Here is a 16,091-nt window from a genome sequence, read left to right on the forward strand (position 1 = left end):
GTAAACTGTTTCCTTAAGTTTTCTCTTCTCCCCCAAGTCTGGACGACATGCCTCCTTAGCATCCTGCTCTTAGTCCCATCACAGCCCTTAGCACACAGTATTGCAACTGTCCGCTCACTGATCCATCTTCTCCAGTGTTCTGTAAACTGCCTGAGGACGGGGCCTGTCTTACCTCCCCAGCCTCCAGGACTGGTCTGGCGCACAATAATTATGTATTCAATAAATGAAATGGACTTCCATTTTCTTGTATGTAAAATAAGGGTGTTGGGCTAGATGATCTACAAGATGTATTGTCAATAAAATGAATCGAATAATCTCAATATCAATTGCACAGAAGTTCCCGTTTTCTTTACAATTCCTTAGGTTCAGAGCCTCCCACCGCCTCACGAGTCGGGGAAGTAGAGACTACAGTTCCCGAGAACCCTCAGGGCACCACGTGGTGCCGGCCCGGTCTACTGCGTAGCGAGGACTCCATTTCCCAGCGTGCCTCAGGACGCGAAGTCTGCGTTTCGCCCGGAACGTCAGGAGTCCGGCCCGGAGTGGGAGCTGCGGTAGCGAAGACTGAGTGCAAGGTAAAAGGGCACAGCCTGGGGTTCAGAGGGTACACAGGGACATTGGTTCAACCAAAAGCCCGGAGTTGCACATACCCTACTCTTGCAACCTCCAGCTCATTCTTTGCGAATCCCCTTAGTAAGGAACGTGCCTCGCGCGCGGGCTCTCTCTAATCCACCGCCTCCCTTCAGCTGCTCGCGGCTGGAGGCCAGGTTCCCCCACGTCACACAGAGGAAAGAGGCGGTGCCTCGCGTCTCACTGTCGCGTCTAGGCGGGCTCCCAGTGTGGACGTTGGCCTGGGGGTGGGGGCTGGGGTGGTTGAGAGACTGGTCTCTCACCAAGAGCGAGGCCCTGACCCTCACTGCTCCGGTCCTTGTCTCTGCCGTAGCTGATGCTGAGTGGGCAGCTGGTCGGAAGCCTGTTCTCCATGGCTGGCCGCGTCTGTGTGTCCCGGGGCAGCGCCAGATCAGGGGCCATCGGTCCCGTCGAGGCTGCCATTCGCACAAAGTTGGAGCAGGCGCTGAACCCCGAGGTCCTAGAGCTGCGTAATGAGAGCGGCGGCCACGCGGTCCCACCAGGCAGTGAAACCCATTTCCGCGTGGCCGTGGTGAGCTCTCGCTTCGAGGGACTGAGCCCCCTGCAACGGCATCGGCTGGTCCACGCGGCGCTGTCAGAAGAGCTGGCTGGGCCGGTCCACGCCCTGGCCATACAAGCGCGGACCCCCGCCCAGTGGAGGGAGAACCCTCAACTGGACACGAGCCCCCCCTGCCTGGGCGGGAGCAAGAAAACTCGAGGAACTCCCTGAACCCTGAGAGAGAGGGAGGACCGGGATCCAAACGGGTTGGGTGAGAATAAACTACTGCGGCCTTCTTCCCTTCAATACAGTCTGGTATGTGTAAGAGTTGAGGACCTGGGCCCCATTCAACCGGCATATACAGGTTCTCAGGAGACAGCAATTCATCTCACATCAAGGTCAGCCTAAGGAAAGCATACAATCACTCACTACTGCTCTTGCCCTGGACTATTAAGGAAAAGCTGCCCAGTTGTTTCGTGTTAAATTGTGACTAAGGAACCACCAGACCTTAGGAGTTGCAAGTAATCCTGTACATTAAAAGAGAAATTAGCATATGAGGTGAATTGCTGTGCTGTTAAAGGCGTGTTGAACCAGTGCTACAGATGTTCTTGGGAGAAGAAAGATACTTGAAGCCTAGCATAGTCAGGAAGGGCTTCATTAAACCAGAAAGGAAAGGAAAGTTGTTGCAGGCAGGGGGAAGAGCCCAAGCAAAGGCATAGTAGCTGGACTGGGCAGAGAGTTATTGGACAAGACACATTTGAACTTCAGACTTGGGGAATGTTTGGCTTTCTATCAACCTGTCCATTTCCAAAAGGATTTACATTTGTTTGTGAGAAAAAAAAACACTAAAGCAGTGAAAAGATTATAATCTGGGAAATGAGTATAGAAGGGGGAGAAAACTTTACATAGCCCTTTTTCTTATGAGCCTTCCAAATGTCATAATTCTGAGGGAAGCTTAAGTAATGTCTAGATAAGCAACTTTCTGATGATCTCAATATGGAGATGGAACTTAGTAAAGAGAAAGCTTGGTTAACATGTATCAACCATTTCTGGCTAAAGAGTTTAGACTGCATCTGGTTGGGCAGTAGGGAGTCATTGAAGGGTGTTGAGGAAAGATGCCAAAGAGCATTTTGGGGCAGATTGATCTGGCAGTGATGTGTAAGTGGGTTGGCGTAGGAAATAGGCACAGAGATAAACCAATGGTGAAGGCGGAACCCTGACCTAGAGGTCAGCTGTTGAAATGGAAAGGAAGGAGTTGATTTGAGAGCTACCATTGTTAAAAAGTCAGAAAACGGCTTGATTAGAACAGAAATGGACTAGAGTGAGAGGAGCGTCAATGGTAAACCTCAGGCAGTACTTTTCAGATTTCCTCACAGATAAAAATTCCCACGGGAGCTTCTTTAAAATGTGGATTCTAGGTCAACTTTCTTCCAAAAAAAGATTCTGATTCCACAAGTCAGGAATGGAATCTGGAATCTATATTTTTAAAAAACACACACAAGGATTTGGAGGAAAGTTGGTTCTATTCTCAAGAAATATTACTCCAAGTTTTTGTTTATTTGTTTTCATTTTTGGAGTTTTTAGATTTTTTTAATGTTTTTGTAAATATTATTTTATTATGGCAAAAACTCTTGAGATCTGTCCTCTTAACAATATTTTAAGTGTACAATCAATACATTATCACTGACTATAGATACAATGTCATGCAGCAGATCTCTAGAGCTTAATCATCTTGCTTAACTGAAGTTTTATGCCTGTTGATTGGCAACTCCCCATTCCCTTCTCCCCCAGCCCCTAGTAACCAACATTCCACTCTGATTCTATTTGACTATTTTAGATAAAGTGGAATCATGCATATTTGTCTTTCTGTGACTGGCTTATTTCACTTAGCATAATGTCCTCATGGTTTATCATAGCAGAATTTCCTTCTTTTTTAAGGCTGGCAAGTATTCCATTGTTATGTACATACTGTATTTTCTTTATCCATTCATTTGTCAATGGACGTTTAGTTGTTTCCACATCTTAGCCATTGTGATATTCTGCAATGAACATGAGAGTGCTAATACCTCTCCAAGATCCTGATTTCAATTCTTCGGGATAAATACCCAGAAGTGGGATTGCTGGATCATATGGTAGTTCTATTTTTAATTTTTTGAGGAACTTCCATATTTTCCAGAGTGGCTGTACCATTTTGCATTCCCACCAACAATGGGCAGGGGTTCCAGTTTCTCCACATCTTTGCCAACACCTTATATATATATATATGATAGCTATCTTGAGAGGTATGAGGTGGTATCTCATTATGGTTTTGATTTGCACTTCCCTGATGATTAGTGACATTGAGCATTTTTTTATATATACCTATTGGTCATTTTATGTCTTATTTGGAAAAATGGCTATTCAAGTCCTTAGCCCATTTTTTAATTAGGTTATTAGTTTTTTTTGCTATTGAGTTGTAGGACATTACCCCAAGTTTTCAAATCTAGGAGACTGAGGGGGCGCTCCGTCTGTAGAAGTGGAAAGGTCAGGATAGAGAGGCCAACTCAGGAAGTAAATGTGATGCATCATGTTATTCTGGCCTTCAGTTTAGAGAGAGAGGAGTTGTTTTTCCATCTCACGTCTTCCCCTCCCAGGACTGTCTCAGAGTTGGACGTAGGTAGAGGCAAAGAAGCAGACATAGATTTTAAGGATTTGTTTCCTTTTTATTTTTCATCAATATTTTCATTTTTTACATCAACAGAGTTGGGTTTAGGGTTCCCCAGGAGAGTAAGGGAGATGGATGGGTCCCTCCAGGGGGGTGCATATGGGAGAGGGCTGCATCCAGCAAGTGAAGGGTGAGGGAAGAGGGCACACACTCGTACACTGGGCACTGGAGAAGGCAGTCCTTTGAGCACAGACGTCAAAGAGTTAAACAGTTACCACCTGGTTCAGTGTTACAAAATGGGAGTGACCATAGGGTGGGGGGCACCAGACGCGGCATGAGGAAAGTGAATTTGGATTTTCTTTTTTTATTGTTTTCACTTTTTTCCTTTTAACTTTTTTTAAACATTTACAAACAGCTAAAAACTACGACACATCACAGCTACGGTGGGGGAAAGGGGGCACCAAAGAAAGCAGCCACACAGAGTAGGGCGGGGCAGGGGCAGCTTAACCTACAGGGGTTGTCCTGTGGAAAGGGTGAGACGGGGAGACTGAGGCTTCTGGTCCCTGCATTAGGAGTCCCTGGCTTACTGCCTAAACTCTTCCCACTTTACAGGAGTTGCTGGGAAGGCCCCAGTTCCTGCCCCGCCCCAGCTCCTTGTGCTTTTGATCTGCTGGTTGGACCATATGACTGGTTTCTTACCCTCCACCGCTCCCCTGCCTGTGAGGGGACAGGTTGGAGGTAGGAGAGCTGCTGTGCTGTGCCTGTCTGTGCTATAGTGGGTAGAGCCTCTCACTCCAGAGGAGGCCTGTGCTTCTTGAGAGGAGGGGAGGAGATGGACCTTGTCAGGTGCCCTCAGCTCTCCCTAGACTGTGGGACTCTTATCCCAGCCTGGCTTAGGGCTCCTCCCACCCAGGCCTGGCACAGAAACAAGATTAGGGGAAGTACTGTGGGAGGCAGGGTTGTGTGTGTGTCCACTGAAGTTACCCTTGGCTTGTATCTGAGGACAGTATAACGACACCCCCACCTCACAGCACGCACACACACACACTCACACATAAATGTACACAAGCACTCACACACACAGTCCTGCTGAGCTGCCTCAGAACTTAATATATAAATAAATAAGAATCAGAAAGCTAATTTCATAAAATTCAGGCTTCTTACTTGTAGCCTAAATTGAGAAGGAAATGGAGGCCAGGGGGCTGAGGTTTATTGCTACTCCCCCAGCAACCAACAGGAGGCATGAGAGGGCACTTTACGCCCTTCCGACTCTAAGTTCTTTTGGTCCGTGGTCTACACTAGGCCCCCACCGCCGGCATAGCCACACGCCTGTGCTTTCACCAGGGCCCAGGCAGAGGGAATGAGGGGGAAGGCAGGAAGCCTGTTCTAGAGTCCCAGGCGCCGGGAAGAGCAAGGGCCTCTCACTAACACTGGGGAGAAGTGTGGGGCCAAGGCTTCTCTTGGGCAAAGTCACAGGTGGGAGGAGGTGGGGGACAGGGCTGCACCCCAAACCTGGGATGGAGGAGCCTTCCCTGTAGTCCCTGCCCAGGGGGTCACGCACGTGCACACACACACGCACACACACGCACACACGGCCAAGACACCAAACAGGAGCGGGGAATGAGGGCTCTGTGGCCAGGATGGCAGGGCAGGGCAGGGGAAGAAGGAATTGTTGGTCTCACAGTGTGCCTGCCACCCCCGAAGCCCCAGAGACTCTCACTGCAGCACCTGCCCCCGCGTCTCGGGCAGCTTCAGGGCCAGAGAACTACCAAGGGCAAGAGCAGCTGAGGCAAAGAGGATGGGGGCGGCCTTGGTGATTCCCACAAAGGATGTGAAGATGCTGATCCCCAGCACAGCTGCCAGCTTACACAGAGCATTCAGGAAGCCGAAGGCTGTGGTCCTGCTCAGGAGTCCCCCAGCACAGCACACAGGAGGCAGGGGCCCAGCCCAGGAGGGAGACAAAGGGAAGAGGCATGGGAGGGTTTGTGGGGGAAGGGTGGGTAGGTGGGAAAGTGAAGGAGAAACGGCAGGCAGTGTCCAAGAGGGAGAGGAAAGATGGAGAGGTTATAGAGGTGAGGGATCACATCGGGAGGCAAGGGGGAAAGGACACCAAAAAATTAGGTTAATAGTTAAGACTTCAAGGAGTGAGTATAAAAGCTACCAACTTGTAGAGGAGAAACTCAAGGGGAATATGTACCCTTTTACCCCTAAAGATGCCTTTCCCAATCAGCCCCCTTCCTCAACCCATTTCTGTCCTGTCCTCTGAGCACTAAACCTGCTGCCCTGCCCCTACCACACTCCAACTACCTCTTGTCCGAGGGGTAGAGTTCAACAGTCAGCACGTCCAGCGCGTTCCAGGATGCAATGCTGACCCCCCCGAAAAGGCAGAGCAGAGCGATCATGGCTGACTCGCTGTTCCCAAAAGACAGGAAGAAGCAGGAGACACAGGACATCACGCTGGAGCCAGCTAGAGCCGGGGAAGGAGAAAGCAGCATGAGCCTGGCCACAACCCACACTGTCCTGTCGACCAGCGTTGAGCACACCCCAGGATGAGACTCTCTTTTTGCCAAGCTACCCAAAAGAAAGGCTTTCCACTCATCCCCAACCTCCCTTATAATTGTCTTATTAACAATTCAGTACCAACCATTTCTTCAGTGCAGGCTATGGGCCAAGCAACTTGATGGTTTACACGCATTGCTAATAAGTCAACCTCGTGAGACAGGTACTATCATCACTGCCATGTTGCAGATGAGACAGCTGGGCTCATAGAGGTAAAGTGACTTGCCCAAGGTAGGCGGTGGAGCTGAGATTCAAAACCGATGACCTCAAAGCCTGTGCCCTGAACTTGCTATTCTGCCTACCTCCTACCCCCAGAAGAGCTTCCCCACCAGACCCCTCCCTGTCCTGCAGCCACCCCCAAGCAGAAGACATGAGAGACAGAACCTTCTGTCTTAGCTTCTGGCTAAGCTTTCCACAGACTAAGCTGAGAAGCCCAGTGACAGCCTTCCCCTTCCCCCAGCCCCCTTAACAGTTACAACACACCACCAGCCAGCCTCCCCGCCTTACCAAGCATCCGGAGCCTGCCAATCTTGTCCATGAGCAGGGCAGACACAATGTTCCCAGGAAGCACAGCCAGCGTCCCCAAGAAGCTGACGAAATACACCATGTAGGCACCTTCACCTGTCCCTGTCACGTCCAGTGGGCAGCCCTCCTTGTTGTGCAGGAATGTGCTGTTCACCAGACGGCTGTTCACAAACTTGTACTCAAACAAGTCTGGGGACAAAGACCAAGACAGGTGGACAGGGCAGATGTGAGAGGGAGGCTGCTACTGCTTATGCTCAGGGCTCTGCCTTTGAGGGGTTTAGCTGGGATGGCTCTCAGAATCATTCAGGGCACTCATGACAAAGCATCAGATAACATCACCATACGAACTAGAACTCTTTACAGCACAAAATGACCATAGTCTACCAAATGAAACAGTGTGGCTGGCTGTTTCCCAGTTTTCTCATTAATAGTGTCTGCTTCTTTCCCGTTCATTCTTTTCGTCTGCTCTAGCTGACTATAAGCAGTAGCAATGCCATGAGTTTAGGATAAATTACTGAGCAAAATATTGAAAATCATTAAAAATCCTATCCATTACTTTTTCCTGCAAGGTGGAAAAACTCACCCAGTACTCCATTTTAGAGGTGGGAAACCTCAGTCTAGCTCACAAAACCAGCCTTTCATGTGCATACAGTTTGAGAGTCACTGTTAAAGAAATGGATTAAGGCACCGACTCCCTTTTCTCCACCAAATATCCCTTTTATTGTTTTTCTGCTTCCCAAGGACACTGTTTTGAATGATTTTTGCCCTCTTCAAAAATGCATTAAGGGCTTCCCTGGTGGCGCAGTGGTTGAGAGTCCACCTGCCGATGCAGGGGACACGGGTTCGTGCCCCGGTCCGGGAGGATCCCACATGCCGCGGAGCGGCTGGGCCCGTGAGCCATGGCCGCTGAGCCTGCGCGTCTGGAGCCTGTGCTCCACAATGGCAGAGGCCACGACGGTGAGAGGCCCGCGTACCGCAAAAAAAAAAAAAAAAAATGCATCAATATCACTACACTGAGCTGTTTCAATTCTAGCCAAAGGCAAAGAAACTTGATGTTTTTGTCAGATTTTCTATTTATCACAGAAAAATGTTCAATTTCCATTAGATTTTTGTAATTATTGGTAGTAGCTAATAGGTCCCCATACCACCTCCAAGGCTCCAGAGAGCTCAGCTTGAGAACACTGAGTTAAGAAATGAAGAAGGCTCCTTTTCCCTGGCTCAAGATCCACCCAACCCTTTAGTCTGTCAGCCACTAGCCACCCCACCTTACCAGTGTTATAGAACACGGTGTTGATGAACGTGCAGTTGCGGAAGAAAGTGTTGCTGGATGTGACATCCTCGAAATAACACTCCTCAAATAGGGAGTCCTCAAAGGACACTGACTTCAGACGCAGCCCAATAAACCTGTAAGGCCAGGATGATGAGAGCCACTTTCCCCTCATCCTTATACTCTCCTCCAAGACTCAGTTCCTTAGTGAAGTAAAGGAAGCTGCAGCGCTGAGGAGAACCACGGCTCTTTGCCCCCAAACACCTTGTCTCCAAATCCCCAGACTCACAAAGGAGGCAAAGGGTAGAGGGGTGGAAGGAGTGAAGTGTAAAGGTCCCCACATACTTGTCATTGAAGTACTGTCCCCCTCGGTGGATCTGATTCTCCAGGGTGAAATTAAAAGTCACATGCTCTACACGTTCCCCAGGGAACACTTTGGTGCGGGCTGCATAGTCCACTGCTTGGAGATGGCGGATCATGTCGGGAAACCAGACAGTCAGGCCATAGTAGCTGAAGAGTCAAGGGCAATGGAATCAGACAGTGCTCCAGGATCAGAGCCACGCAGTCCAGAAGAGGGCGAAATAGAGGAGTCAGCTCATGTTAGGACCTTGCTCACCTCCCCAGCCTCATCTTTCACCAATTGCTGTGGTTCTGGGGGACTTCAGGTTCTTCTAACCCTCCCACCATATTATTTCTTACCTCCCAGGCATTTGCTCTTCCTTCTGTTTAAAACAGTCTCCCCATCCCACCCTCAGCCTATCTAACTCCTATTCATACTTTAGGACTTAGATCCCCTCCCCAGCCCACCCCAGATCTGGGCTGGAAAGCCTGCTCATGTGTTCCAGAAGTACTTCCCCCACCGTGGCACCCATCACACTGCTTTACAGCTAGTTTTCTCTAGCTCCCGGACCAAAATGTAAACTCCATGAGGACTGGGACCATATCTATTCCATCCCATCAGAGTACCTGGCACAGAACAGAAATTAATACTGTTCAGCCTGTAATATAAGTTTGTTGGATTAATGAGTGAAGTATAGGGTGGAGGATAAGAGGGGCTCTGAAAAGCACCTTCCTCATTATTCATCCCCTTCACTTCTATTTTCTCCACCTCCCTCCCAACCCACAAACCATCACATCCCCCACGTACCGCCCGCCCCACCCACCTCCTCACCTGAACGACATGGTGAACCACACACCCATCATCATCAGAGTGATGCGGCGATATTCTGGACCAAAACAGGAGAGGAAATTTCCCCAAACCTAGGTGGAACAGGACAAAGCCAGACAGTGGCTGCTAGCCAGTAGTTTTAGCACCTAAAGATCCCCATTTTTCTGCCCTACCACCTCCCTTCAGTTCACGCATCACCCCCACACCCAGGCTCAAGCTCTGCCTTCCTCTCCATCTCTCCCACTCCCTTCTTTCTCTCCACCATCCCTTATCCCATTACCTGCCCTCCCAGGCTCAAGGCCCGGACCCCCCAGCGCTGGTACCAGGTCCCTGTGTCTGACTGAATCTCAATCAACTCATCCTCCTGATGAATTGTCTTAATGTGGGTTACCTAGGGTCAAGAGAAGGAGCGAGCAGTCACACAGTCTGTACTTTCCACCCCTTCCAGGTACCTCAGTTTCTCCCGCAGTAGCAAAATGGGAGGCAGGAGGTGGACATGATACCCTGAGGGATCTCATTGAGGGAGAGTGTGGCCAGAGTTGCCTAGGAAGGTGGGTGGGGACTGCGGGAGGTATCCAAAGAGGGGCCAGGTGGGGGCTTGGAGGACTGAGGGGGAGGACTGTGGCTTACTGAGAAGACTCGCTCAGGATGCCCCTTGGCTCGCATGTTGGTGTCATGGACCTGCTTCAGTACCATCCAGGCCTCATCATGTTTCCCGTTCTAGAGCCACAGACACAATCCCCACATCCAGGTTAGCCCCTCCCTGACCCAGAGTTATAGACCCCCTCCCTCAACCTGGCTTATGGAATCACAGGACACAAAAAGGCTCCTACCCCCAACCCCTGTGTGCCCCTGTGTGACCTATGGGCACATCCATCATCCACTCTGAAAGAGCCCAAGCGGGAGTACAGCAAGATATCATCAGACTTGGGCAAGAGTGGGGGAATCCAGGGTCCTAACCCAGGTCTTAGGGAATCCCCTGGTCAAATGGAAAGAGAAAACTGAAAACAAGGGAAATGATGATGGTGGGCAAGCATGTAGTCAGAGAAGGGGCAGCATCCTAACCCTGCTGGATCAAGATAAAGTTGGAGGGGGAAGGAGTAGGCAGTAGATCCTCTTTTGAACTGTAAAGTCAGGGCCAGGGCCAGGACCTCTGCCTGCAAAACCTTAAGCCACCCATGGTTGAGCAGGTCCCATGGTTACTCCACCCACAGAACTCCTCTGGAAATACATTCTAAGACAAAGGAAGCAAGATAAAGTCCCCCAGACCTTGGACCCTGTGAGGAAGGAAAGCAGCCACATAGGACCAAACCAAACCCACAGTGGGTGTTTGAATACAGGAGCCCCTGCTGCCCTTCCCCCAGCCCAGCCCCAGACCCATTCACCTCCAGGAAGAAACGGGGGCTCTCAGGCTGTGTGGTCAGAGCCCCAATGGCAAACACAGAAGGAAAGGCGCAGACGAGGACAAAGACCCTCCAGCTGTGGAACTGGTAGGCGGACCCCATCTGAAAGCTCCACCCTGGCAGGGACAGAGTCACAGCATCAGCAGAGAGGCCAGAGGCTGAAAGGTCCTACCACAGGGAGCACAGGAGAGGAGGGAGTCTGGGGTGCATCTTCTGGGGGCTGCTCACCATAGTGGGGGATGATGGCCCAAGCCATAGCAGCTGCGTACACTCCACCGATCATCCAAAACATGCAGAGCCAGCTCAAATGCTCCCCACGTTTCTCCTGGGCCAGAAACTCCGAAAAATAGGAGAAGACGATGGGGATGGACCCTCCAATCCTGGAGGGCATTGCAAGAATTCAGCATTGGAAAATGGCCATATTCTTGATCCCCTCCCTGCCCCAGTGCTCTGGATCCCCAAGTCCCTTTCATCTTCCGGACCTTTTAAAGAGACTCTTTCTCACACGTGCCCTATAAGCTCCCTCACCACCAGCCATCAAGCACTCATCCTTGGGAATCTGGGAAACAGGCAGGCAGGTCTTGGGGAATGGGAAGGAACAAACATTGAATCTTGAAGATGACTACAGAGTTGGAAGGGAGGGAAGATAATTACAGAAAAGAGGGGAAATCCCCAAAGGAAAAAGAGCAAAGAGGCATCTGAGGGCACATATATGGGAGCAGGCCAGAAAAGAGCTTGGAGACGATGCGGAGAGTACATGCAGGCGGCTGAGGAAGTGTAGGAGTTGGGTGGGTCAAGACTTCAGAGTTCTGGCAGGTGGGGGTATTAACAAGGTCTGTTATTGAATGTAGGAAATATTTAGACTCTGGGAAGGGGATAACTCAAGGGTCCACAGGTACCCAGGGGTGAAGCTGAGACCCACTAGGCCTCTTCATGGAGCCAGGCTCAGAATGGAACTGAAGCATAGGGTGGAAGACTCAGGAGTGAACCACACATGGAATGGCATTCTGGACAGGCAGTAGATAGGTCCTGGACAGGGAGAAGCTGGCCTGAAGATGGTGGGAAGAGAAAGGAATTCATTCATTCAACTCACATATATTTGAGGTGCATCTGGTGTGCCTGGCACTGTGCTGGGCCCTAGAGATATAACAGTGACCAAGACCCAGCCCTGCTCTCCAGGGGCTTAGGACACTCACCCGACGCCAGAAAGGAGGCGGCAGAAAAGGAAAGTGCCATAACCCTGGACGAAAGATGAGAAAAAGGCGAAGACGCTGTTGACTGAGAGTGATATGAGCAGACATTGTCTTCGACCCAGCCGATCAGCCAGCCCTCCCCAGAGGAAGGCTCCCACCATCATGCCCAGGTAGACAATGAGGCCTGGAAGGAGGAAAACAGGGGCAGAAGGGGTATGAGCAGACACATTTCAATTCTTCCACTTGCCAAATATTTAAATGAGCTGAAACTGCAGGAGCATGGTTGGAGGATCTGAAGGACCGACCTCTAGAAGCTAAGTCTACCCAGAGATGAGAGCAAGTGAGAGAAGATGAATGATGTGAACAAAAATGGAAGGCCATCTCTGCAGGCCAGGGGTTCAAAGGCAGAGATGCAGGTATGGGAGATCCCTAGAATTCTCCTCTTTCTTTCCCTCATTCCTTCTTGCTCGCTCTTACTTCTCACTCTCTTGCTGTCACGCACACACATGTACACGCACACACATACATGACACCCCCATCTCTGGCTTGCCTGGAATGAGGAATGGATCTGCCTAGATTCCCAGACCCTCCCAGGGTCCCCTCTATTCTCTCTGCCATGATGCCCTCAAAGCAGCAGGTGTCTCTTATGTTCCCTGGGAAAGAGGCTCCATTGCTTCAGTCTTCCCAGGAAATCCCACCCACAAAATCCATCCTTTACTCTTTCCAGCTCCAGTACTTCTGGTCCTAAAACTCTCCTGTTTCTTCCTTCCTTCATAAAATCAGAGTCGGAATTGACCTTAAAAGTCATCTACTCCAAACTCTGCATTTTACCCAGGCCCAAGCCAAGCTCCAGGGAGAAGGGAACTGCCCAAGATCTCATGCCAACTTGGCGACAGAGCAAGACCTGATCCCTTCTGAGTGAATCTAGGGGATTTCCTCCGTCCGGGTCCCCATCAGGAAGGGCCATTAAAGACCAGTCGCTGGCCCCTGAGCACTCCCAAGACTAACCAAGAGCAAGTGTGACCAGCTTCTCTGCCTGAAGGCCGAGGATTCTTCCCCTCCCCCCACCACCCCAAACTGACTCTCCTCATGTAAACCAAGAAATTTGGATACTGACTTCTTGTTCCCCCCAAAAGGGGAATGGATCAGGATAACAAGAGGGAAGGCTCTGAAGAAACATTAAATGGGGGCCCATCCCACCATGGCCACCTCCTGCAGAACTAAGCAGACCACCACCCAACCACTGGCCCAAGCCCCAGCCCAGCTGCCCTCCCTCAGGCCTCTTGCACAAGCAACCTCACCATGACCCAACCTCCAGAGGAGGGGGTGGGGGTGGGGAGTTTGCAGAGGAACCCTGAACCCTCTGGGGACATCTTGGGAGCAGGGTCCTTAGGAGCCCAGTGGTGAGGACAGGAACAGTTCCCAGGAACAGGAGTGTTTCCAGAGTTTGGGGCAGGATGGGGCTAGAGTGCTCGTTGAGAATCTTACCCAGCATGCCTTTGTTGGAGTCAGACAGGCACATATCTTTCTCAGCACTGGGCAGCACGAAGCCCACCACAAAGACCTCGACACCATCAGCCATCAGCGCCAGACCAAGCACGAAATACAGTGTCCACTGGAAACGGCCATGGCCACACTCCCGTAGGATGGCTTCATACTGCTGGGCCAGTTCTTCCCGTTCTTTCCGCCGCTGTGCCTCTCCCCGGCCCCCAGGGGGGGCCTCCCCATCACCCAAGGCCCCCCTCACTCCAGCCAGGGGTGCCCCATCTGCCATCCGCTCGCCTTTGCCCCCAGACTCTGCCCGGGGGATGCCCTGATATTCCCCCTCGTAGATCTCATCATCCTCGTCATGGCCCTCAGTGGCATCACTAGATGCGCCACCTTCCTCCTCATCCTGGGCCCCTTCCCCGCGGTAATAGCCGTCAGCAGAGGCAGGGAAGTCATCATCATCCTCCTCCTCCTCAAAGCGGGAGTAGGATCTCCGGGAATATTCATCCTGGACTCTGTCCAGGCCCTTCACCACCTTCTTGGCTGCGTGCTTCTTGACTTCCTTGGCAATGTCTTTGGCCCCACGGATGAAAGCTGCCCGGTCTCTGAAACCCTCTTCCATGATGGGGCTTTGGGAATACTTCACCAGATCTCCTACACTCCTGATTCAGATTTTGCTCAAGGACTCGTGGCGTCGGAAAGACCCCGTCCCCCTGTTACTTAGATGAAGTGTGTTCGAGTATCTTTGGGCACAGAATAGGAGAATATAGGGCCTGGCCAGTGTGTGTTTAGGCGGGGAAAGGAGGGAGAGGAGCTTTGGCCCACACCCACTTCAGTTGGGTGCATCGGGAAGGGAGAAGGGGAGATGGGGAACAAGAAGGGGAGGGGGACCCAGCTTGCGGAGGCTAAGCTGGGGAGCCAGGATAACTCAGAAAAGGCTGCTACTTCTCTTCCAGGAGCTTCTGGAGACCTAGAAAAAAATAAGAGGGAGAAGAAGGAGGTTGTGAGGCCTAAGACACTGAAGAAGGCCGACATAGAGCTCCTGCTGACACAGAGCCCCACCTGGGCCATGTGTTACAGAGATGGTCTCCTTGCCTCAAGTCCCACTCGGTAAAAAGGGATGACTACCTGGGCCTACTATGGGCCATTCAGTATAAGCCCTCTTACTTTGACCTTGGAGACTAAACCCATGGGATTTGCTCCAAAGTTACAGTCATCGACCCAGAGCCCTTCTCACGACCCCCTGCCCCACATCAAGATCAGACCTTTTGCTTTACCACCAGCCTGCCAAGAACACCAGAGGAAATAGAGAAACCAGAACTCCCTACTCCAGTCTGGTCTGGGTTTCTTACTGGGGGTGGAGCTTGGGGAGAAGGTAGAGAAGGAGCACTGAGTCCTCCGACCTGTTGCCTTCAGCCCACTGATGGCATCTGAAGGTGGGGCTTCCACAGTCCTTCCCTCAGGTTTCATGTTATAGGCCTCACAGGGAGGGGTCTTCTCCCAACATAGCTCAGTGGGTGAAAGCTCAGCTTCCAGAGTCAGACACACTTGGGTTCGACTTCCTGCTTCAGCACTTACTAGCTAAGTGACCACAGGCATGTCTCTGAACCTCCAAACCTTAGTTGCCTCTTATTTAAGCAGGGAAAAGTAAGGATTAAATGACATAATGTGTGTAAGCTCTTTACCATAATATCTGGCACGTAAAACTTGATGAATAAATATTAGTTATTACTCTTCACAGCGATAACAATGTACGGAGATGCCCTCTACTCCTTCACAAGATGCCAGAACAAAAGCCCTGTGGATGCTCTTTAGGGTGAGCAACAGAAAGGGATACTGGCAAGGAGAAAGCTGGTTCAGTGCAAAGCACATGACAGTTACACGACGTAAGTTGAAATCCCAGCTCTGCCATTTACTAACTGATCTTGAGAAGGTCACTTAACATCTCTAAGCCTCAGAGTCCTTATATTTAAATTGGGGATAACAATCTCTATTTCTCCAAGTTGATGTGAGAATTTAATCTCACAGTAGACATTCTATTAGTTTCCTTCCTTCCTATTAGATTGAAAAATGTGAAAGAAGCAGCAAGCAGCCAGGGCAAAGCAGGGGAGTCATACTTGGATGCTATTGTATCCTCCCAAAACAGAGTCCCAAGACCCCTCTGTCTGTGTGCAAACGAATTCCAGCAGCTGGACCCACACTGTCTCCCTCCAGACAAACAATAGAAGACTCACAAAAAGGGAGATCCGGAACCTAAGGTCATGGAAAAAAAGGCAGATCAAAATCTAAGAAAGAGGTGATGACTGGCTATTGCCACCTTCCTTCAGGATATCATAAATAGGCCCCCCTTTCACTGGTGGGGGTGGGAGTTGAAATGACTGATCAAACACATACATTTCCAACATGGGGGTCTAAGGTCTATGGTTGCACCTCATTCCCCCATGGCCTCCCTTCCTAATCCCCCTTAATCCTTTCTGCTCCTCCTCCAGGAGCCAAGGAAAAGGGAGTCCATAAATACCGCATTGCGTAGGAGGCTGATGTAGAAGGAAGGGGGCCTTGGACCTCCCCACCACAAAAGACATCCTCCAGAGGCAGGCATAGGAGAACCCCCTCTTCCTTCATAGAAGCAGAGGAAGCAGGACTAGATTCTGATCAGAGATCATTCCCCTAAAAACATCCTGCCTCCTTCTGCTCCCACCCATCCAGGGCCTTCATTAA

General features: G+C 50.7%; 2 protein-coding genes across 2 annotated transcripts; one reads left to right on the forward strand and one right to left on the reverse strand.

Annotated features, from left to right (window-relative positions):
- Nucleotides 1-491: 491 nt before the first annotated feature.
- Nucleotides 492-1,432, forward strand: BOLA1 (bolA family member 1). Its single transcript, XM_079697123.1, has 2 exons — nt 492-572; nt 941-1,432. The coding sequence occupies exon 2, from the start codon at nt 944-946 to the stop codon at nt 1,355-1,357; it is 414 nt and encodes a 137-aa protein (XP_079553249.1). The 5' UTR covers nt 492-572; nt 941-943; the 3' UTR covers nt 1,358-1,432.
- Nucleotides 1,433-5,486: 4,054 nt separating this feature from the next.
- Nucleotides 5,487-13,995, reverse strand: SV2A (synaptic vesicle glycoprotein 2A; the record flags this gene model as incomplete). Its single annotated transcript, XM_079696960.1, has 12 exons — nt 5,487-5,670; nt 6,078-6,237; nt 6,837-7,043; nt 8,125-8,258; nt 8,467-8,631; nt 9,293-9,381; nt 9,570-9,680; nt 9,920-10,009; nt 10,675-10,808; nt 10,921-11,072; nt 11,889-12,069; nt 13,374-13,995. 12 exons carry the CDS (start codon nt 13,993-13,995, stop codon nt 5,487-5,489), a joined length of 2,229 nt encoding a protein of 742 aa, XP_079553086.1.
- Nucleotides 13,996-16,091: the final 2,096 nt, after the last annotated feature.

The sequence above is a fragment of the Hyperoodon ampullatus genome (genome assembly GCF_949752795.1).
Source record: "Hyperoodon ampullatus genome assembly, chromosome: 2".
Lineage (NCBI taxonomy): Eukaryota > Metazoa > Chordata > Mammalia > Artiodactyla > Ziphiidae > Hyperoodon > Hyperoodon ampullatus.

What these genes read in the sequence shown, in the direction of transcription:
- BOLA1 (XM_079697123.1), top strand. Translation starts at nt 944, where the DNA reads ATGCTGAGTGGGCAGCTGGTCGGAAGCCTGTTCTCCATGGCTGGCCGC.